Source organism: Meles meles, chromosome 6 (genome assembly GCF_922984935.1).
Source record: "Meles meles chromosome 6, mMelMel3.1 paternal haplotype, whole genome shotgun sequence".
Lineage (NCBI taxonomy): Eukaryota > Metazoa > Chordata > Mammalia > Carnivora > Mustelidae > Meles > Meles meles.
In genome coordinates, this window is record NC_060071.1 from 65,247,066 (window position 1) to 65,271,048 (window position 23,983).

The window sequence follows — 23,983 nt, forward strand, 5'->3', positions numbered from 1 at the left end:
TTTGATAAGGATTACATACTGCATCTGTATGTTCCTTTGGATAGTGTTGTTACCTTAACAATATTATATTTTCCAATGCTGTGGACATGGAATATCTTTCCATTTATGTCTTCAATTTCTTTCAGCAATAATGTATAGTTTTCAGTGTTAAAAGTCTTTGTGTCCTTGGTTAAATCTGTTCCTATGTATTTTATTCTTTTTTAATGCTATTGCAAATAGAATGGTTTTCTTAATTTCCTTTTTCAGAAGGAAATTGTTTTATATTGTATATTGCTCAGTATAGAAATATTGCTACTTGTTGACTTTTGTATCCTGTAGCTTTGCTGCATTTGTTAACTCATTTTTTTTCCCATGTGTGTATTCTTTAGAGTTTCCTGCATATAAGATCATGTCAGCTATGAATAGAGGTAGTTTTCTTTCTTTTCCAGTTTGAATGTATATTATTTCTTTCTTGGTTAATTGCTGTAGCTAGAACTTCCAGTATTATGTTGAATAGCAGTGGTAAAAGTAGGAGCATTGTGGTTTTAATTTGAATTTTTCTAATTAGTAAAGTTGATCCCCTTTTTATATACTTATTGACCATTGAGAGTGCTCAGATGGTCATACAGGTGACAGTCTGTTCTTAGATACCATTTTTGCCCTTTGATTAGTTTGTCTACCCTTAGACAAAACCCATATTGTTTTAATTAGTATAACTTTGTAATGGTAATTGCCTGACTTTTAGATTCCACCTACAGTCCTTCCCTACTCCACCTCTATCTTAAGGCTCCCCCTTTTTCTTTTCAAGAAGAAAATTGGTAATTGTTGGTTCTTTTTTTTTTTTTTTTTTTTTTGAAGATTTCATTTATTTATTTGTCAAGAGAAAAAGCAGGGGGAGCAGCAGGCAGACCAGGCAGAGGGAGAAGCAGACTTCCCTCTTGTAAGGAGCGGGTTGTGGGACTCTGGTCCTAGAACGTGAGATCATGACCTGAATGGGCTGACCACCCAGGCGTCCCAGTCATTGTTGGTTCTTACATACTTTGATGTATTTATTATCTTGTCTCTTTATTGTATCCAGTTTATTACTCTTGTAGAATTTTGAAATGCTTTTTTTTTTTTCCCAGTTTTGCCCTTATTTGTCAGACTTCATTTTTATTTATTTAGAGAGAGGGTTCCCTGGTTGGGAATCCCAATCAGGTTTCATGCCCAATGTGGAGCCTGATATGGGGCTGTATCCCATGACCCTGAGATCGTGACCCAAGCCAAAACAAAGAGTGGCTTAAATGACTGAGCCATCTGAGCACCCCAGAGTTAATTTTTTAAAGCTAACTGAATACTCTTACTCTGTGTTTAATTCTTTGGGGTGTACTGATTGCCTTAAAAAAAAAAAGTAAAAGTAGTACTATTTCATTTCAACTCCAGCTGATAAGAGTCTGCAGTTGAGTTGTGACACTAACTGCTGAGTTAGTGTTAGACTCCACAAGTATGAGGGCATGGAGCCCGAGAAGACTGCCCCTACTTAAGATGCCAGCCTCAAGTGAGGTCTCCAGGCCACTTCTTACTAAGTGGCTATGAATTCATAGATTCCCATGAACACTCTCAGGTTTTCTTATTCACTAGAATATCTTGAGAGAACTCAGGAAAGGACTATACTTATGAGAGCAGTTTTATTATAAAGGATACAAGTTAGAATCATGAATTATCCAGATGAAGAGACACAGTGTGAGGTCAGGAGGGTCTCACATGGAAAGCCTCCATGCCCTTTCCCTAGGAGACATGCGGGGTATGTCACTCTCCTGGCATATTGGTGTGTTCACCAGGTAAGAAGCTCCATCAAGTTCTGGTGACCACTTTTAGTTGAGGTTTCATTAATTTAATTAAGATTAAATCTTTGGTTAGGTGATTGAACTTAAATCTCCAGCACTCTACTGCCTCCCCACAAGGCTGCTTTGTAGTCCCAATCCTCTAATCACAGAGTTGGTCTTTCTAGTGCCTAGCCCCCATCATGAAGCTGTCTAGTAGCTCACTGTTACCTCATTAGCATAATCTTAGATGTGCTCCAGTGGCTCATGAATAGCAAAGACATTTCTATCACTCAGGAATTTCCAGTATATATACATAATTTTAAAAACTTAAATAAAACCACATGCTGAAAAATAAACTTTTACGTCGCTCCTCTTCACCCCCTATATTTCTTCCTAGAGGAAATTTGTTTTTTGACTTTTAATCATTTCTTGTGATACTTGCCTTTGTCTAAATCATATACAGTGCCAGCTAATTACCATTTTTACATGTTATCCAAATCTTTCAGTTGTTATTCTTACCTCATCAGTATAGTTGTCACAAAAATAAATATCCATTTTTAATGTAACTGTACAAATTTTCTATACTGTTGAGTCAAGTGGTACACCATAACACATTTCCTTGTATTATTCTGTTTTTTAGTAATTATTGCCATATATTTTCTTTTCCTTAGTTTTCTGTATGCCTAGTGTTAATTCTTTTCAAATTCTTCAGTTAAACCTGGAATTTCTCAGTTTATTCACACACGCACTTTAAAAAAAAAAAAAAAAAAAAAAAATTTTGTCTCCTGAACATTGTCTTCAGTTGCTCTTTATCTTCCTTTGCTAATCTGAACCTGTTGTTCTAAAACCATATAAAGCTGCCTTGGGATTTCATTTTGCTGTCATCCTGCTGACTCTACACTTTGTCTTTCCCTTATGTAGGTCCTCCTGTTTCCTATATTTTAAGCTGTCTGAGTTGCTTTGTGTTCTCCTTTTGTCAAGTACATCTTTCAGTAGTTTCCTCAGAAATGATGTATGGAACATAGAATTTTAGGATATTTAAATAAAATCACTTCTGATGGGAATAGTAGTCTCCTTTCAACCCGTGTCACCCTTTTCAGCCTTTAATTTTCTTCTTGCATGGTGAAAAATAACTTTGTTACAGGTTTCCTCATATGTTATAAATTTATTTGGTTGGGTATCTTTGCTTGAAAATGTGTTGTGTTACGGTTTCCTTTTGAGAAGTGTGTGTGTGTGTGTGTGTGTGTGTGTGTGTGTGTGTGTTTAAGTAAGCTCTATGCTGGACGACGTAGGGCTTGAACTGACAAGAGTCGCATACTCTACTGACTGAGCCAGCCAGCTACCCTCATTTTTGAGGAGTTTGATGCCCTTTTGATTGCTGGTCATTTGAAGCTCTTTACATCTCTTGCTGATCCCTTGTATTACAAAATTTCACAGTGAGGAGCTTTGGTGTGTTTTTCATTTTTGTGCTGTATTTTTTCAATCAGGAATTCATGTTCCTTAGGTGTAGGAATGTATTTAGTACTATTGTAAATTTTCCACTTAAGGTTTTCTGTTGGATGAGTTGGATGTTCTATCTCCTGGATTGGTTATTTTACATAAATAACCTTTCTAAAATTTTCCTTCTGTCATTGTCTTTTGCTTTCCTTTACATGAGGTTTCCTTGATTTAACTTCTAACTTACTGAAATTTTTATTGTAGCTGTGAGATTTCATTTTCTGAGAGCACTTTGTTTTCTTTTGCATTGTACATTCCCATTTTCGAATGGATTTCGTTTTTTCTTCCCTCGCTCCCCCTTTCTCTTTCTCTCTTTTCTCCCTCTCTTCTTTCTTTCTCAAGTACCAGTTTCATGGAGGCCATTATGTAAAGGTTTCTTCTAAGGGGCATCTGTAATATCTATACACATCTTCACAGTGTTTATGTAGGTTTATGTAGTTTTTATGAGGTTAAAAAACATATTGTCTACTTGTCTGTCTCCTGTACTGGTCTGTAAATTCTTTGAGTGTAGGGACTGTACTATATTTATTTTGGTAATCCCTGTGCCCAAGAAAATATACTGGCACATTGTAGATGCTCAGTAAATGTTGATTGAATGAATTTATCCATAGGACTTAATGTTTTTGTTTATTTACTTTTAAAAAGATTTATTTTAAAAAGATTTTATTTATTTGACACAGAGAGAGAGATCACAAGTAGGCAGAAAGAGAGGGAGAAGCAGGCTCTCTGCTGAGCGGAGAACCTGACACAGGGCTCTGTCCCAGGACATTGACCTGAGCTGAGATCATGACCTGAGCTGAAGGCAGAGGCTTAACCTACTGAGCCACCCCGGTGCCCCTAAAAAAGATTTAATTAATTTGTCTGAGAGGAAGAGTGCACACAAGCAGGGATTGCTGCAGGCTGAGGGAAGCAGAAGTAGGCTCCCTGCTGAGCAAGGAGCTGGGCCGGTTGGTGGACTCATCCCAGGAACCTGAGATGACCCAAGCCCAAGGCAGATGCTTACCCAATGGACCCACCCAGGCATCCCGAACTTAAACCTTTTAAAATGTGTTTCAGAGTGATTGGTATATGTCATATTTATTTGTTGCATTGATTATGTACTATCAACAAAAAAGTAATCCTTTAAGCTGTACAAATTGTTTTGTTTGTATTCTTGCTTAAATAATCTTTCCCCTCATTTATTTGGATAGAAACTTCTTAGAACTATGAAACTTCAGGGTTGTTTGCAAAATCCTCCCGCCAAGACAAACTTTCATGCTTTATACATAAAGTTATTTTTGGAAGATAAAGAGAGATACTTTTTGAGAATCTTTCTAAGAACAAGTTTAATTCCTCAGGAAAATGTGAAAGCAGTTATTGCAGTAGCAGCCAAGATCTAGCTTTGTGAAGTTCTCAGCTACTGAACACAAATTCAGGTCATGTGGCTAAATGAAAAGAAGATACAGATTTTTTTCTACATTTTGGAAGTTAAAGTCTCGAAATGTGAAGATAATGAGAGAACTTTCATTCCTCAGTTACTTGATACAGAATGGTATTTATGAGCTTGTATAAAAAACTGACATTATGGGAATGGGACAAAGAGGACTTGTTTTGCCTAACCTTCTAATGTTTTTTGGCCCTCCTGACAGGTGTGATATTGTTACTAATGTTTTTTGGCCATCCTGACAGGTGTGATATTGTTATGGTTTTGATTGCATATCCCCAATGATAAGTGATGTTGAACATCTTTTCATGTGTCTGTTGGGCATCTGTAGGTCGTCTTTGGAAAAATGTTCATGTCTTCTGCCCCCCCCCTTTTTAAAAGATTTTATTTATTTATTTGAGAGTGAGAGAAAGCACGAGAAGGGGGAAGGTCAGAGAGAAGCAGACTCCCTGCTGATCAGGGAACCCGGTGTGGGACTCAATCCTGGGACTCCAGGACCATGACTTGAGCTGAAGGCAGTGGCTTAACCAACTGAGCCACCCAGGTGCCCCTCTTCTGCCTATTTTTAATTGGATTATTTATTGGTGTTAAGTCTTTGTATATTTTGGGTATTACTGGGGCTTCTCATTTCCAATTATCTTCTCCTGTTCAGTAGGTTCTTGTATTTTGTTGATGATTTCCCTTGCTCTGCAAAAGTTCTTTATTTTGGTATAGTCCCAATAGTTTTTTTGCTTTTGTTTCCCTTACCAAAGGACACTTACTAGAAAAAAATGTTTCATTGGCTAATGACAAAGAGATAACGGCCTCTGTTTTCTTTTAGGAATTTTATGGTTTCAGGTCTCATGTTTAGGTCTTAAAGCTGTTTTGAGTTTACTTTTGTATATGGTGTAAGAAAGTGTTCCAAGAAATAAGTGTTGGTAAGGATGTCGAGAAAAAAAGAACTGTCAGCACTGTTGATGGGAATGTAGACTAGTGCAGCTACTGTGGAAAGCAGTGTGGAGTTCTTAAAAAAACTAAAAATAGGATTACATATCCAATAATTCCCCTACTGGATATTTACCCAAAGAAAATGAAAACTCTAATTTGAAAAGATATATGCACCCCTGTGTTTATTGCTGCATTATTTACAATAGCTTATATGTGGAAGCAACTCAGGTTGCTCCATATGGTATTTATTTTCCTCTGATTGACTTATTTCACTTATCATACCCTTTAGGTCCATCCATGTTGTTTGCAAATGGCAAGATTTCATCCTTTTTTATAGCTGGGTAAATTTCCATTTTCATATATCACATCTTCTTTAGCCATTGTTCTATGGATGCACAGTTGGGTTGAATAAAACTGTTTCAAGAAAACATAAAGAAAAAGCTATTTTTTTTTTTTAAAGATTTTATTTATTTATTTGACACAGAGAGATCACAAGTAGGCAGAGAGGCAGGCAGAGAGAGAGAGGAGGAAGCAGGGTCCCTGCGGAGCAGAGAGCCTGATGCGGGGCTCGATCCCAGGACCCTGAGATCATGACCTGAGCCGAAGGCAGCGGCTTAATCCACTGAGCCACCCAGGCGCCCCAGAAAAAGCTATTTTTTAAGTGAAATTTTTGAAAGGGGGAACTTGTTTTAGTTTGTCACATTTAAGTCTTTAATCCATCTTGGCTTAGTTCTTTTTTTTCTTTTTTTTTTTAAAGATTTTTATTTATTTATTTGACAGAGAGATCACAAGTAGGCAGAGAGGCAGGCAGAGAGAGAGGAGGAAGCAGGCTCCCCGCGGAGCAGAGAGCCCGATGCGGGGCTCGATCCCAGGACCCTGAGATCATGACCTGAGCCGAAGGCAGCGGCTTAATCCACTGAGCCACCCAGGCGCCCCTTGGCTTAGTTCTTGTGTATGGTGTGAGGATGAAGGTCAAGGCTCATATTTTTCCATGCAGATATCTAGTGGCTATGATCATTTATTTGAAAGACTACTTTCTCCATTAAAATGTATCATGTTTTGGAAAATCATGTGTTTATATGTGTAGTTGGGTCTACTTTTCGACTAAGTTTTCCATTTATTTATTCTTTTGCCAGTACCATTCAGTTTTGATGACATTGGATATAATAATTCTTAGAATCCAGTATTGTAATCCTCTAACTTCTGATACTATATAGAAATACATTTGATATTTATATATTGATTTTGTATCTTAACTGCCTTGCTGAATTCACTTACTGGTTTGTAACTCCTTTGGATTTTCTCCATATGCAATTGTGTTGTCAGTGACCAAAGTTAGTGTAAGGGCTGGAAATGTACCAGCTTTGTGTTCGTGGGATAAATATTGCTGGGTTATAATAACACCCTTTTTAATATTGTTATATTCAACTTGCTAATATTTTGTTGAGGGTTTTTAGATGTAAATTCATGGTGAATATTTTTAGTTTTATTTCTGATCTGTTGGTTTCATTCAAGGTAATGCTTTCTTCATAAAACAAGTTGTAGACTGTGGCATTCTCCATTTTTCTGGATTTGTACAAGATTAGTATTTTTTCATTATGTGTTTGATAGACTTCATCAGGGAAGCCTTGGAGTTTTCTTTGTTGGCAGGTTTCAAATCTCAAATTCAGTTTCTCTGTTTTCTGTTTCATTGTTTTAGTTTTCCTCTTATTTCCTTCTTTCTACTTAGTTTTGTTTTAATATGCCTGTTTTAGAATAGGGCTTGACAGACTAAGACCTGTGGACCATACCTAGCTTGCCATTTGTTTTGCATGGCCTGCAAACTAAGAATGATTTTTAGATTTTTAAATGGGTAGGGAAAAAGAACAAAAGAAGAGTAATAGGTTGTCACTTGTGACTATGTTGTATTCAAATTATATTGTCCATTTGTTGGAATATAGTTATGTTCATTTGTTTATGTATTGTCTGTGCTGCTTTCATGTTACAGTGGCAGACTTGAGTAGTTGTAATAGAGACTGGACCTCGAGCCTAAAATTTTTACCGTCTAGCACTTAGCAGACAAGTTTATCAACTCCTGACTAAAATAACTGATTTTGGACTTTTTATTTAAAGCTATAAAATTTCCTCTGAGCATTGGTTTAGGTGCATTCTACAAATTTTGATATGTTGTACTGATTATTGTTAATTGATTTGTAGCTTGATTCAATTGTTAGAGAACATGTAACTTAAAAACCTCTGAGGGGCGCCTGGGTGGCTCAGTGGATTAAGCCACTGCCTTCGGCTCGGGTCATGATCTCAGGGTCCTGGGATCGAGCCCCGCATTGGGCTCTCTGCTCGCGGGGAGACTGCTTCCTCCTCTCTCTCTGCCTGCCTCTCGCCTGCCTCTCTGCCTACTTGTGATCTCTCTCTCTGTCAAATAAATAAATAAAATCTTAAAAAAAAAAAAAAAAACAAAAAAACAAAAAAAAACCCTCTGAAATAGAAATTTAGGGGTGCCTGGGTGGCTCAGTCCTTAAGCGTCTGCCTTCTGCTCAGGTCATGATCCTGGGGTCCTGGGATCAAGTGCTGCATGGGGCTCCCTGCTCAGCAGGAATCATGCTTCTCCTCCTCCCACTCTCCCTGCTTGTGTTCCCTCTCTCGATGTGTCTCTCTCTGTCAAATAAATAAATAAAATCATAAAAAAATAGAAATTTATTGTGACTTTGTTTTATTGTTATATGGTCAGCTTTGATTAGTACTAAATGCATACTTGGGTGCCTGGGTGGCTTAGTTGGTAAATCGACTGCCTTTGGCTCAGTTCATGATCTTGGAGTCCGGGATCAGGTCGCATATCGGGCTCCCTGCTGGGCAGGGAGTCTGCTTCTCCCACTGACCTCTCTCCTCTCATGCTCTCTCATTCTCAATTCTCTCTCTCTCTCTTTTTCAAATAAATAAATAAAAAAAAAAAACTAAATGCACACTTGAAAGTGTATGTGTTACATAGTTGCTGGATGTAGTGGAATTCTGTAGTTTGCTTAGATAAGTATATTATTGTTCATTTCTTCTTTCTCAGTTAGTCTCTCTGTATGATGTCCTCTGTCAGTTACTGAGAAAGGTGTGTTAAAATCTCCCACCAAAGTTAGCGGACTTGTCTTTTTCTTTTTAGTACTATAAATTTTTGCTTCATTTATCTTGAAGCTATATGATAAGGTATATATATTTTTAGGATTGTTGTCTTTTTGATGAATTGAGTTCATAAAATTTTTATAAGGTCCCTTTTTATCTTTGATGGCACTTTTTTTAAAAAAGATTTTATTTATTTGAGAGAGTGGGAGAGAGATCACAAGGCCAGGGGAGGGGGTGGGGGGACGGTCAGAGGGAGAAGCAGACTCCCCACGGAGCAAGGAGCCCGATGTGGGACTTGATCCAGGCCCCTGGGATCATGACCTGAGCTGAAGGCAGATGCTTAACCAACTGAGCTACCCAGGTGCCCTGATGGTACATATTTTAAAGTGTTCTTTGGGGCGGTTGGGTGGCTCAGTCATTGGGCATCTGCCTTCTGCTCAGATCATGATCCTGGGGTCCCAGAATCAGCCCTGTGTAGGGCTCCCTGCTGGGCGGGAGGCCTGCTTCTCCTTCTCCCACTCCCCCTGCTTGTGTTTCTTTCTCGCCGTGTCTCTGTCAGATAAATAAAATCTTCCAAAAAAAAATGTACTTTGATGTTATTGAGCCACCTTGGCTTTCTTCTGATTTTTCTGTTTACATGGTTTTATCTTTTTCCTTTCTTTTACTTTGAATCTCTTTTTGTTCTTGGCTTTAAATTGTGTGGATTTTTTTTAAAGCAGCTTATGGTTGGAACTTTTTTTGTTGTTGACTGTTAAGAATCTCTTGACTTTTATCTGGATTGTTTTGTTCATTTACATTTAATATTATCACTGATAGGGCTAGTTTTAAAGCATTACATCTTGATATTTTGTGCTTTCCTCATGGTTTCTTTGGTTATATTTCCCTGTTTTCATGTGGATTGAGTTTTTTAAATTACATTTATACTGCCTGTTGCCTTTTTAGTTATGCCTCTTTTTTCTTTCTTTCTTTTTTTTAAAAAGTGGTTGTAGGGCGCCTGGGTGGCTCAGTGGATTAAGCTGCTGCCTTCGGCTCAGGTCATGATCTCAGGGTCCTGGGATCCAGTCCCACATTGGGCTCTCTGCTCAGCAGCGGGCCTGCTTCCCTCTCTCTCTCTCTGCCTGCCTCTCTGCCTACTTGTGATCTCTTTCTGTCAAGTAAATAAATAAAAAAAAAACTTAAAAAAAATGGTTGTATTAGTCTGCTTAGGTTGAATAACACAATTCCATAGACTGTGGCTTAAGCGGTGAAAATTAATTTTCTCACAATTCTGGAGTCTAGAAAGTCTAAGGTAAGGGTTTTGGCAGGGTTCTGTTTGTGTTGAAAACTCTCATCCTGGCTTGTAGACAGCTGCCTGTGAGCTGTGTCTTCATGTAGAATGGGGAAAGACCGCCCTCACCTTTTTGACCTCATTTAACCTTAATTATGTCTTCAAGACTCTCCATGTACAGTCACTTTGGGGGTTAGAACTTCAACATAAGAGTTAGGGAGGGACACAATTCAATCCATTGCGGGGTTTATAGAGTGTAATATGTATCTTTAGTTTATTAAGTAGAATTCAGTTAATGGTAGCAGTACATGTACAGCTAATAAGGACAGTCCTTATAATCCATGTTGTACATGTGTTATAAATTGCATAGACATTATTTATTTGCTTTTAAACAGTAGTCACTTAATGAAATCTAGGAAAAAGTGGTGTAAATGCTTACATACTTATGTGTCATTCATTACTGGATCCATTTTCATATTGGTCCATTTCCTGTTCATTCAAAGAACTTTCTTTAGTATATTTTTGTTAACTTTCTAAAAATTGAGATTAATTCATCACCATAAAATTTACCCTTTTATTTTTTGGAAATCATTTTTATTTTTATTTATTTATTTTATTGAAAGATTTATTTATTTATTTGACAGAGATCACAAGCAGGCAGAGAGGCAGGCAGAGAGAGGAGGAAGCAGGCTCCCCGCCTAGCAGACAGCCCAGTGCAAGGCTTGATCCCAGAACCCTCGGGATCACAACCTGAGCCGAAGGCAGAGGCTTTAACCCACTGAGCCACCCAGGCGCCCCTTATTTTTATTTTTTTAAGTAGGCTCCATGCCCAGTGTAGAGCTTGAACTCATGACCATGAGATCAAGACCTGAGCTGATACCATGAGTTGGACACTTAAAAGACTGAGCCACCAAGGTGCCTCTAAAATTCGCCCTTTTAAAGTATATAGTTTAGTGATTTTTTAGTATACTCATAGAATTGTGCAGCCATGACACAGTTATTTTTAGGACGTTTTCATCACCCCACAAATAAACTCCTTGCCCTCTCTTAGTCACTCCTCATTTTCCCACGTTGCCTCCTCAACACCACCCCATCCATACACAACCACTAGTCTCCTTTTTCTCTGAATGGATTTGTCTGTTTTGGACATTTATATAAATGCAGTTATATAATATGTGTGGTCTTGTAACTTTCTCAAGGTCATCCATGTTGTAGTGTGTATCTGTACTTTGTTTCTTTTATTGCTGAAAATAATTTTCTGTGGATATGGCAACATTTTATATATCCATCCATTAGTTGATAGACATTAAAGTTATTTCCACTTTTTAGCTATTATTAATAATGTATGACTATTCTTTCCCCGCTGAATTGTTTTGGTACCCTTGGCAATTGAAGATCATTTGATGTAAATGTGGGTGTATTTTACTGAACTCTAATTATATTCAGTTGGTTTCTGTTTTGCCTTATGTAGATATCATCACACTGTCATGATGGTGATGGCTTTGTAGTAAGGTTTGAAATTGTGAAATACAAGTTTCAGAGAACTTCATTCCTATTTTTCAGGATTTTTTGGGTTATTTTGAGGTCCTTGTATTTTCATGTGTAATGTAAGATCATCTTATGAATTTTTTTTTTACAAAAGTCACAGGTGGGATCTTGATAGGGCACTATTGCTATTGCTGTTGTACCAGTATTAAGTCTTAACAGCACATAAATGTAGGGTATATCTTATTTAGGTTGTCTTTAACTTCTTTCAAAAGTGTTTTGTAGTTTTCTTTGTACAGCTCTTACACTTTTTTGGTTCAGTTTATTCCTAATTATTTTATTCTTACTGATGCTGTTATAAATGAAAATGGAATTTTTTTCCTTCAATTTTTGATGCTTCTCATTTGTAGCAATAACATTTTTTTTTTTTTTTTTAAAGATTTTATTTATCCACTTGACAGATAGAGATCACAAGTAGGGAGAGAGGCAGGCAGAGAGAGAGAGAGAGAGAGAGAGGAGGAAGCAGGCTCCCCGCCAAGCAGAGAGCCCGACGCGGGACTCGATCCCAGGACCCCGAGATCATGACCTGAGCTGAAGGCAGCAGCTTAAACCACTGAGCCACCCAGGCGCCCCAGCAATAACATTTTTTGTGTATATTGATCTAGGATACTCTTGCTAAACTCATTTATTAGTTCCATTAGGTTTTTAGTGGTTTCCTTAGGATTTTCTATATACAAGATTATGATCTGTGAATAAAAAATTTTACTTTGTGCTTTTCAGTCTGGATGTTTTTTATTTTCTTTTCTTTCCTGATCACCCTGGTGGAACCTCTAGTACATCTCAGTTTAAGTTGTGAGAAACAATGAAATTCTTACCTTGTTTCTGATCTTAGGAGGTAGTATTTCTTGTGCAGTCTCAATTTTCTCAGATGTCTGAAAAAGTCTGTCTTTGAAGACTTCTTTGGTAATCTGGAACATTAGGTTAGGTTGACTCTTTTGCAGTATACTCTTTCAGTACTATCATTTGTTGTTGTTGCGTTTTTTTGTTTTTGTTTTTTTTGCCTTACATTGTTTCCAGTGAGTAGTTGGTCCGTTCTTTTTTTTTCTTTTTTTTTTTTTTAAAGATTTTATTTATTTACTTGACAGAGAGAGATCACAAGTAGGCAGAGAGAGAGAGAGAGGGAAGCAGGCTCCCCGCTGAGCAGAGAGCCCGATGCGGGACTCGATCCCAGGACCCTGAGATCATGACCTGAGCCGAAGGCAGTGGCCTAACCCACTGAGCCACCCAGGTGCCCCAGTTGGTCCATTCTTGCTGTTTTTCTCATGTCTCTTTTTTCCTGATGTTTATAAGACTTTTCTCTTGATTTTTAATTTTTGGCTGCCTGATCTTTATATGCCTAGGTTTGACCTCATTTTTATTTATTCTCCTGTGTATTGGCCGAGCTTCTTGGATCTGTGGGTTAAAATCTTTCACTTTGGAGATGTTTTCATTTTTCTCTCCAGATGTTCTCCTTTCTTATGCCTTTTAGGAAGTGCAATGAATACTATGTTAGGTCATTTGGTGTTGTCCCACAGATTTCTGACAAATTTTTTTTTTCCCCTATCCTTCAGTCTAGGTGATTTACTTTAATAAATTTTAGCTTACTTCAGGTTTCAGATGTGTTAGGGCTAGAATTGGACTCGTGTGATGGGAAATTGGAAAATAAGCTGTGGGAGACTGTAAGTGCTTGGTTTTCAGGCCAACTTCCTGCATCACTGCTGCTTATTCTGCAGAAGTTCTCTGGAGGTAATTGGTGGGAGTGAGGACTAGTTTTCTCCTTGGGGTTCTGTAGGTTTTAGTCTGCTCACACTCAGGTGTTGAAAGTTTGGTTTCTCTGTGTTTCACTAAAGATCCTTCGTCTATCACTGCTTTTTTTCTTTGTGCACTTGTGCTTCAGACAATGTAAATGGTACTCAGGGTTTAAAGCAGTATTCATCTGTGGCCAACTAGAGAAGGCTGGTTCTTCTGTAGAATTCATTTCATTTGGACTTGTGACTAGAGGTCTTTGATGTCTTTAAAAAAGAAAAGGGTTTTAATTTACCTAGTGTTTTCCAATTGTTTTGACAGAATTGATTGTCTTTGTGATCTTCCACATTCTAAATGGAAGTAGAAGTCCTTCATTGAAGGATTTTTGAGTAAGGTCAAGGTACTAAGTTGTGCAAGGAAGGAGTAGCTTACACATTATTTTGGGGGTTGCTTTGTGTGTATTTGAGATTAATGAACAATTTTACAAAGACAAGTGACTTTAATTGGGTTAGTGAGTAGTTCTAACATGTCCTCCAGTTATATTGGTACAATTAATAACGCTTTCAGTGGTTAATGGGGAGGTGGGGGGAAGCTAAAAAGATTTTTTTAAATGAATTATAGACACTGAGCTTACCTGGTTATATGTACTTTCCTTCAACTACCCTACCCTTTTATTTTGGAAGAATTAATGGTGGATTCATTACATTGAAAGTGAGTTTTGCTATTTTAAAGTTGAAAATCACCTGGCAACAACATTGTGAATATACCAAAAAACTACTGGCTTGTACATTTTTAAATTGTTAAAATGTTATGTTTTATGTTTTCTTAAAAGATTTTTAAGTAATTTCTACACACATCGGGCTTGAATTTACAACCCCAAGATAAAGAGTCATTTGCTCTACCATTTGAGTCAGCCAGTTATGTCTTACGTTGTATGAATTTTATCTCAGTTAAAACAGATCAGGCAGTTTGAAAGTCCTTTCCTGATGTTTATTGCAGTTCTTAGTTGTAATGGACATTTGTTTGCTTTTACTTTTAGTGGTTAATTGGTGGGCCGATTAGTTCTAGAGTTTGATTTTGGGTGTCAGTTGACTTTCAAAATTGAGTTTATTTGAAAAATACCATTAGTAAATAAGTGTTACAGTAATTTTTTAATTTGTGATAAGGTTACTTGTTAAAAACTTACTTGTTATCCTGTATAGTTTCTGAGAAATTGATCGAAAGGGTAAAAGTGTGATGTTGAGGAACTGCTTTTGAGAACTTTGCTAACTGCTTTGGAGAACTTCGCTAAGTTATACATTGTTCTTTGGAGAATGGCTCATGAAATCTGATGTGTCACTTGGTTTCCAGCAGATTTTCTTTTTTTCTCCTGAGTCTTAATTTTGCCCTTTTAACCTCCCTCCCCTGTCTCTTCAGTCTTGTTGCCAACAATTTTGAAGACGGCTCCCATGTAGTGTCACCATTAGACCCGAATGGAAACTTCAATGTTGTTATTAAAGAGGAGCCTGTAGATGATTATGAATATGAACTTGCTGAGTGCCCGGAAGGGGTAACTATAAAACAGGAAGAGACAGATGAGGAAACAGATGTATACTCAAACAGTGATGATGATCCTATACTAGAGAAACAGCTAAAGAGGCACAATAAAGTTGATCACCTAGAAGCTGACCATCCGTCTTCTAAATGGCTACCAAATAGCCCATCAGGTGTTGCTCAAGCTAAAATGTTCAAGTTAGATGCTGGAAAGATGCCAGTAGTCTATCTGGAGCCCTGTGCTGTCACCAAAAGCACAGTGAAGATTTCTGAGCTCCCTGATAACATGCTTTCCACATCTCGAAAGGATAAGTCTTCTGTATTGACAGAATTAGACTATTTGCCTACGTACATTGAAAATACTGATGAGACTGGCTTCTGCTTAGGCAAGGAATCAGAAAATGGTCTTAGAAAACAGTCACCAGATCTCAGAGTGGTACAGAAATACCCCTTACTTAAAGAGCCTCAATGGAAGTATCCTGAGCTATCTGACAGCATTAACACAGAAAGAATACTTGAGAGTTCGAAGAGGTCAGCTGGGGACCCACACCCATTTTTAGGAAAAGAGGACTTGGGCAGAAGGAGAACAACTGTGCTTAAGATTTCAACAGCCTCCAAGGTTGTGAGTGCTAATCAGAATGCTCCTTCAAATATCCCTGGAAAAAGAGGAAGGCCACGAAAATTGAAACTCTCTAAGGCAGGGCGACCACCTAAAAGCACAGGAAAATCTTTAAGTTCTACAAAAAGCACTCCTGTGGGTCCTGGGAGTAGCTTTCCAGATGTGAAGCCTGATCTGGAAGACGTGGATGGTGTTCTCTTTGTTTCCTTTGAATCAAAGGTAAGATTATAATTTTTGGCATTTCTTTGGAGGTCAGGTAGTGATTCTGAAATTGTATACAGTTTGATAACTAACTTAGAATCTTGTTTTTTTTTTAATGCGTCTGTTATGTGAAGGTTTATGTGTAGGGAGGGGAGTATCTCCAAAATGTTTGGTTTAATTAACAGGCACCACTTAAGGTATTTTGTTGGAATGGACTTAAATGTCTGCTTTGATTTCAGTTCACGGTTGTTGAACTGATTGTTACTGGAATTTACATTATTATGGACTCTAAAAAGGCATACATACATGAAAAATTGACTGTTTCAGTGTATCCCATCCTCTGGTTTTCATCAGTAGTAGCAGAGTACCACTGGAGAACTAATATTGTTTTAAAAATTCTGTTGTTTCACTCATGGATAGTTTCTTTATTTTACTGCAGCTCTTCAGCTGCATTATTTTTCTTTTAAATCTTTATAGAAGCCTGGCATTTCTAAATTGGCTACAGAGAGGTTGAATTCTCTGTAGCTGGTCTTCTGTCTCTTTGTTAATTGCTGAGTAAGCTTCCTTTACATAGGCTATGTCAGTATGTAAATTGGCATAAACAGTTTTATCAGCATATGTTCCTATTCAGATTTTTTTGCCTTTTTTTCCTTCATATTTGAAATGCTGTTAATGTAGAACATTGAGAAAATATCAAAAGTATCAGAAAAGAAAAGGTCCCTTGTTTACATTTAAACTTCTAGGAGTGATATGAACGTTTTCTTTTTTTATATATAGGAAGCTCTTGACATTCATGCAGTTGATGGGACAGCTGAAGAACCCTGTAGTCTTCAGGCATCAACCACAAACGACCCAGGTATTATATAGTTTAAAAGGAGAAATATTTGTGATTTGGCTCTAGAAGTGAAAGATGTAATGGTTCTTTTTCTGTAGTGTACAGCAGCTTATTTTATCATTGTTTTCTGAGTAGGTTGCAGAGCAAGAATTTCCCAGTTGGAAAAGGAACTGATAGAAGACTTGAAGGCCTTGAGGCATAAGCAGGTGATACATCCTGGTCTTCAAGAAGGTAATATTTAAAAATACATACATGCAAGCCAATTTTTAATTTTGTTCTCTTTTTTCTCTCCTTTTCCTTCCCTCTTGTTCTTACCCATTTTTTGTTTTTCTTCCTTTCCCCCATCCCTGATTTCATTTCTTTTAGTGCCCCTCTCAACTTGTGTTTTTTCTGATTCTTCCTCTTAATTTGAAAGCTTCTCTAGTTTTTTTTTTTATCCTAAGAAAAACCTTCCCAACTCTGAAGATACTGTCTCTGTGAAGCATAATATCTTACGCATTTAAAAACCATGTCATAATAAGAAGTTGGTGTTTCTTCTATCTTAAAACCCAGTATTTTCTTCCCTGTTTATCATTTTTAAGTTTTAGTTGCTTTTGTTTCTGTGTGTTTTTTGGGGGGGGGGGTCCTACTTATTCTTTTATATACTTAGTAATATGCAAGTCTGTAAATAGAATACTTTCTCATTGTGTGGCTGTCAACATATTTTGTGTATTTCATGTATTGCTTGGGATGTCAGTTAAAATTTTTATTATTATCTCTGTTTTGTTGTGATAAATTATCTTGGCTTTGATTATGTTGCTTAATCCTCTATTTTAATATTGAAATCTATATTAGTCCTACCCCCTGCCTCCCCTAAATGTGCAGTCTTTCTGTGGTTTCACTTAATGGAAGCAGATGATCCTTCCTCTGACGTATGGTCAGAAGGTCAGTAGTAGCCTAACACTATGTCACAACACCTACATCATTCACCTCACTTCATTTTATCATCTCACATTATCACAAGAAGAATGGTGAGAACAGGGTAATAAGATACTTTGAGAGAGAAGGACCACGTTCTGTAACTGTTATTACAGTATATTCTTCAAATTACTCTATTTTGTTCTTTAATTTATAAATTTATAATTTATAAATTAAACTTTATCATAAGTGCATATGTCTAGGAAAAAACACTGTGTGTGTGTGTGTGTGTGTGTGCGTGTGTGCATGCTGTGTCAGGGTTTGGTACCAGGTGGTTTCAGGCATCCACTGAGGGTCTTAGACCCTCATAGTGGGTTTTAAGACCCACTATGGGTCTTAAAATGTATTCCTTGCAGATTAGGAGGGATTGCTCTATATTTATTACCATCATAGCAACTACTGACTTTCCCACTTGCTGTAAATGAGATATTATAAACTGTGCCCCAATTTTTAGTTTCTTGTGTGTTTGATTTTAGGTGTACCTTTTTTTTTTTTTTTAGATTTTATTTATTTTTTTGACACAGAGAGAGACTCGATCACAAGTAGGTAGCAGCCGGCAGGAAGGGTGGGGGGAAGCAGGCTCCCTGCTGAGCAGAGAGCCTGATGTGGGGCTTGATCTCAGGACCCTGAGATCATGACCTGAGTCAATGGCAGAGGCTTTAACCCACTGAGCTACCCAGGTGCCCCAAGGTGTACCTTTTGGAGTAGTTTGAGTTTTTGCTATTAGTCAGTTTTTCCCCCAAGGGATTGTTGAGCTGATTTACATTATATAATGGATCATTTATATGAGAATCTAAGCATTATATGCTAATAAAATGATGTATAAGATGATCATTCAGTATCTAAGTCAGCTAGTAATACTTGAACTTTTGCTTTAATATGAGGCTCCTTGTGTGACAGTGTGATCTTAGTGGGGTTCTGTGGATTGTAATGGGACAGTTACAGTCACATCATAGTCTTTTTTTTTTTTTAAAGATTTTATTTTATTTATTTGACAGTGAGAGAGAGAGATCATAAGTAGGCAGAGAGGCAGGCAGAGAGAGAGGAGGAAGCAGGCTCCCTGCGGAGCAGAGAGCCTGATGTGGGGCTCGATCCCAGGACCCTGAGATCATGACCTGAGCTGAAGGCAGCGGCTTAATCCACTGAGCCACCCAGGCGCCCCAAGTCACATCATAGTCTTAATGGTAAATAACATTTATTATCGCTCACTGTTAACTTTCATTTCTGCTATTTTATTTAAATAGTATCCTCTTAACTCTATCAGTTAACTTTTCCTTTATCTTTTTTCCTCCCTCCTACTTCCCTATTTTGTTAGTTATGTACTCCAACAATGTATAAATACCTTTCAGGCTAATCCCTACCTTTGTTTCAGTCTTAGTTCTAGAGGTAAATATATTCCATGCTCTCTGCTGGTCTTTTCGTTATGGTTTGGTTGCCTGTTACTTCCTGGCTGGTTAAGGTTTAAGTTTGTTTTTTCCTTCCCCTACATACGTTGTAGACAAATCTAATATTTTCCTCTGTGTAATTGGGGTTCAAAGTCGAATGCTCCTGGAAACTAAGCAAGTAAGCAAATGAAATTTGCCTGATTTCGTGTATAAGGTTGGACTCTGGCAGGCTGGAACACAGGTGCCTCTTCTAAAGGGGCAGTCATAGCTGTGGATTATTGTCATTTTCAGACATTGTATTCAGAAAATACATCTATATTTTTAGAAATTCAGTAGAAATTGAGTAGAAACTGAAGTCAGCATTTTTATGTAATGATGTTCAACTTCTAAGTTTTTTGGGCGAAGTGTTAAACACTGAGCCAAACAAAATGTGGGTGAGCCATCAGTTTTCACCTGCTGTACAGATTCTGCATTAGGTGTCATGTATAAGTTTTTATTTAATCTTCATGTTGTTTAAAGTTAATTCAACTATATTCTTACATAGTTTTATTATTATTAAGATTTTATTTATTTATTTGACAGAGACACAGCAAGAGAGGTTTTTCTGAAAAGATTTTATTATTTGAGAGAGTGCAAGTAGGGGTAGAAACAGGGAGTGGGCCAAGCAGACTGCGTTGAGTGTGGAGTCAGACGGGGCTCAGTCCCAGGACTGCACCATCATGACCTGGGCTGAAATTAAGAGTTGGACAGTCAACCAACTGAGCCATCCAGCTGCCCCATATAGTCTTGGTTTGTGTTTTTTTTTTTTTTTTTTAATTAATTAATTATCAGAGAGAGAGAGAGCACAAGCAGGGGAAGTGGCAGAGGGACAGGGAGAAGCAGGCTCTCTGCTGAGCAAGGAGCTGGATGCAGGACTTGATTCTAGGACCCTGGGATGATGATCTGAATCAAAGGCATATGCTTAACTGACTGAGCCTCCCAGGTATCCCTATTTAAAAAAAAAAAACAAAAAACAAAACAGTTAAATCTGTAATTCATGTGGTACTATTCATAAGGTGTGAGGTAGAGATCTGTTTTGGATTTTTCTATTTTGTTTTGGCAGATATCCCTCCACTCCTCAACCTTTGTTTCTTAAGACTTAGAATTTCAGAAAAATGAGTTACATTGGCTAAGTGTTTGTAGTAACTTGGATTGATCCCAATCACATGTTCCTTTAAGGTCCCTCTCTAAAAATTGGTGATTGAAAGAATTTGTTAAATTTTATTTCAGTAATGTCATTTCTCTCCCTTTCTGTTAACTGTGGAGTTTCACTATCTTTTAGAATATAAACATTTAAAAATCTTTTTGTGGGCACCTGGGTGGCTCAGTCGTTAAGCGTCTGCCTTCAGCTCAGGTCATGGTCCTAGGGTCCTGGGATCGAGCCCTGCATCAGGCTCCCTACTCATCAGGAAGCCTGCTTCTCCCTCTCCGACTTCCCCTGCTTGTGTTCCCTCTTTCGCTGTGTCTCTATCAAATAAATAAATAAAATCTTAAAAAAATTTTTTGTGTGTGTGCTGGAAACTTGAAAAACTTGAAAAGATTTTTGAGCTTGCTCTGAAATTCTGGAAGAAGTATTAAGCCTGAGGAAGTGTTTTTATTGGTGGTGGTAGTCTTATTGCTAAATTAAATAAGAATCTTCTTTAATTAAAAAAAAAAGAATCTTCTTTAATTTTTTAAAAAGATTTTATTTATTTATTTGACAGACAGAGATCGCAAGTAGGCAGAGAGGCAGGCAGAGAGAGGAGAAAGCAGGCTCCCCGCTGAGCAGAGAGCCCGATGACCCTGGGATTACAACCTGAGCTGAAGACAGAGGCTTTAACCCACTGAGCCACCCAGGCGCCCCTAAAATAAGAATCTTAATGTTGTTTTCCACAGGACTATATTTTTTTCTGTCTCCTCTACTATCCTATATACTAACTTGGATGTACTACATCCAAATTGATTTATTTCCTGTCAACCTAGAAAAGGCCAACGCATTTAGGAATATAGTTCAGTTTAAACTGTCCTAGTGGAAAGGATTTTATGTTTTTTGGGGGGATATGCTTTCTGTGAATTATTTAGCTATCTTCTGTACAAGTTAATCTCAGTCATAGGAAACCAGTTAAGTCTAGGTCTCATGTATGTGCTAAATAGGGGATTTTCTTGCAGGGCAAACATTTCAGGATGGTACAGATAAGCTAAATTGGGAATTACTTTGAACATTGTCTATGTGCCATTGACTTCTACTTTTATGACTTTAAAAAATTGATAGGTATATTTAAAATAAATTTATCTTGTTTTTAGAACTTGCTTTCCACTTTTGGGGGAAAGTGGAAGTTTAAAATACAAGTACACAGACAAGAAACTAGGAAAAACGGTCTCTAAATTTGATTGTGTGGGGTCTCAAGTTTGCAGGTCTATGTATGGGTACTTTTTTTTTATTTTTGCCATCTATGTAGGCAGCTATTCTGGCAATTTTGGGTCAATAATAAGAGTATTTTTCTCTTTTCAAACAATTAGAGTATCTTATTTTATCCTATGTTTAGGATTTAGTTCTTAGTTGAATTTCTGAGTATCTTGCTTTTGTGTTTCCACTCTGCTGTCCCTTCCCACCTTTCTTAGTTAATTTTATTTATTCTAACTTAAGAATTACAGACTCAGTAAAAATTTTACCACATTCCCTTGGGCTTTTCAAGTGTTATTTCTTTTTGGTTACCTCTCTTGGGACTTGCTTACACCATTATAACTACTGATGAGTCAGTTGGGAAAATAGCACTAAAGCTCCTTGAGGTCTGGGGAATGTCTTTTATCTCTATTACCATCTGTATTACAGAGTATTTCACAGAGAAGGTGCAATAAATTCTGAAAACATAAAACTCATTGTAGTGGATTAATATTTATTTTACTGATGAGGAAGCGAAAGCCAAGAGAAATTTAGCCCAAGCACAAGATTAGAAACCACTTGTTTTGACTCCCAGTTTTATTTTTCCCTCATTGACTGGAAACATGAGGAAAGAATTATTTGCTTAAAAGATTTTATTTCTGGGGTGTCTGGGTGGCTTAGTTAAGAAGCTGAGTCTTGGGGCGCCTGGGTGGCTCAGTGGGTTAAGCCTCTGCTTTCAGCTCAGGTCATGATCTCAGGGTCCTGGGATCGAGTCCCGCATCGGGCTCTCTGCTCAGCCTGCTTCCCCCACCCCCCTCTCTGCCTACTTGTGATCTCTGTCTGTCAAATAAATAAATAAATAAAGTCTTAAAAAAAAAAAAAAAAAGCCGAGTCTTGGATTTTGTTTAGGGCATGATCCTCAGGGTCCTGGGATCAAGCTTTGTGTCATGCTTCACACTTGTAGGGTGGGGGAATGTCTAATTGAGGGTTCTTTCTCTCCCTCTGTCCCTCCCCCTGCTCATGTGCATGACCTCTCTCTCTCTCAAATCGGGGCATGTGGGTGGCTCAGTCGGTTAAGTGTCTGACTTTAGTTCAGGTATGATCTCATAGCCCTGGGATTGAGCACCGTTTGGGACTCCCCACTTAGTGGGGAATCTGCTTGTCCCTCTGCCTTCCACCTGTTCATGTTCTCTCTCTCTCTCTCTCTCTCTTTCTCAAAGAAGTAAATAAAATCTTAAAAAAAATAAACAAATCTGATTTTATTTTTAAGCAATCTCTAGACCCAGTGTGGGGATTGAGCTCATAACCCCCAGATCAGGAGTTGCATACTCAACCTACTAAGCCTGGGAGGTGTCCTTGGAAAGAATGTTTTATTGATGTTAATAGGAATCATACCATGTACTTAAATAAAAATAAGATAAAATATTTAAAGAACTGGGCTTACGGGGCGCCTGGGTGGCTCAGTGGGTTAAAGCCTCTGCCTTCGGCTCAGGTCATGATCCCAGGGTCCTGGGATCAAGCCCCGCATTGGGCTCTCTGCTCCGCAGGGAGTCTGCTTCCCCTTCTCTCTCTGCCTGCCTCTCTGCCTGGTTGTTATTTATCTCTGTCAAATAAATAAAATATTAAAAAAAAAAAAAGAACTGGGCTTACATACTAAAACAGCATGGTGATTCAGTAATCTCCTTTGTTAAGGTAATTTCTTTGTGGAGGATACACAAATTAGCCATAAGAGTTTGTGGCTCATAACCTGTCTAATGCCTTCACTTTTCAGGCAATGAATACTATGTAAGCCTTTTATTAAAAACCTGTACCTAAGACTTCTGATAGCTATTAATAGAATACTTAATACTTTGAATCCTTTTGGCTTCAGTTTTGTTAAAATTTAAGTTAAACACTTTCCTGCATAATAATTTGAAGCCAGTAATCACAGATGAGTGAACACAAAGTAGATGATGGTCATTAGTAACAGAAAAATACAAATTTAAGAATAATAGGATATAAATTTAAAGTAAAAGATTGGAACAGGTGACATCAAATGTTGAAAAGAAATTGGATCAGCAAGAGCTCTTACGCACTACTGGAGGGAGTATAAATTGAGAGTAATTTGGCATTATTTAGTGCAGACTCCCAATTAGTGCATTGTTGCATATGGTTATCCATGATGTGTGACAATAATAGGCTCTTGAGATAGTGATCTCCTCAGAATGGCCAAGCTTGACAAACGGTAATTAATAACGGTAGAGCTGGTTGCCTCTAGCTAAAAGCAGGCTCAGGTTTATCCCAGTTTGTTGTATAATTACCTTTTTAAAAAAAAGTCTATATCTTTGACAGAGCACAAGCACGGGCAGGGGGTACAGCAGAGGGAGAGGAGAGGCAGGCTCCCTACTGAGGAGGGAGCCTGACAGGGGGCAGGGGGTGGTAGGGCTTGATCCCAGAACCCTGGGATCATGACCCAAGCCGAAGACAGACACTTAACTGACTGAGCCACCCAGGCACCCCTAATTATCATTTTATGTGCCATTACACAAGAAGTATTCAGAATAACTAAGTGTATCATTAACCTTTTTAGTAGTAAATATCAGACTGTACAGATGACATAGAAGATAAATTTATTAACGAGTATCAGATGACTTACACAATCTTTTGAAAAGCCAGAAAAACACACCCTGGGACTGTGCAGTAGGGAAAAATGCCCACATTACTTTTACTGAATGCTCATACAAGCAGTCCCACAACATTGGACAAGCACCACCATTTTCAGTATGGACACTGCACACAG

At 37.8% G+C, this 23,983-nt stretch overlaps 1 protein-coding gene across 12 annotated transcripts in view; it reads left to right on the plus strand.

The window, feature by feature from the left end:
- Window positions 1-23,983, plus strand: part of MGA (MAX dimerization protein MGA) — a 174,784-nt gene that overhangs the window by 93,138 nt on the left and 57,663 nt on the right. For all 12 annotated transcript variants that reach the window (XM_046007127.1, XM_046007126.1, XM_046007124.1 and 9 more), the window contains exons 3-5: window positions 14,690-15,644; window positions 16,404-16,482; window positions 16,597-16,692. In XM_046007127.1, the coding sequence (XP_045863083.1) occupies window positions 14,690-15,644; window positions 16,404-16,482; window positions 16,597-16,692 (1,130 nt within the window). The remainder of the gene's footprint in view (window positions 1-14,689; window positions 15,645-16,403; window positions 16,483-16,596; window positions 16,693-23,983) is intronic.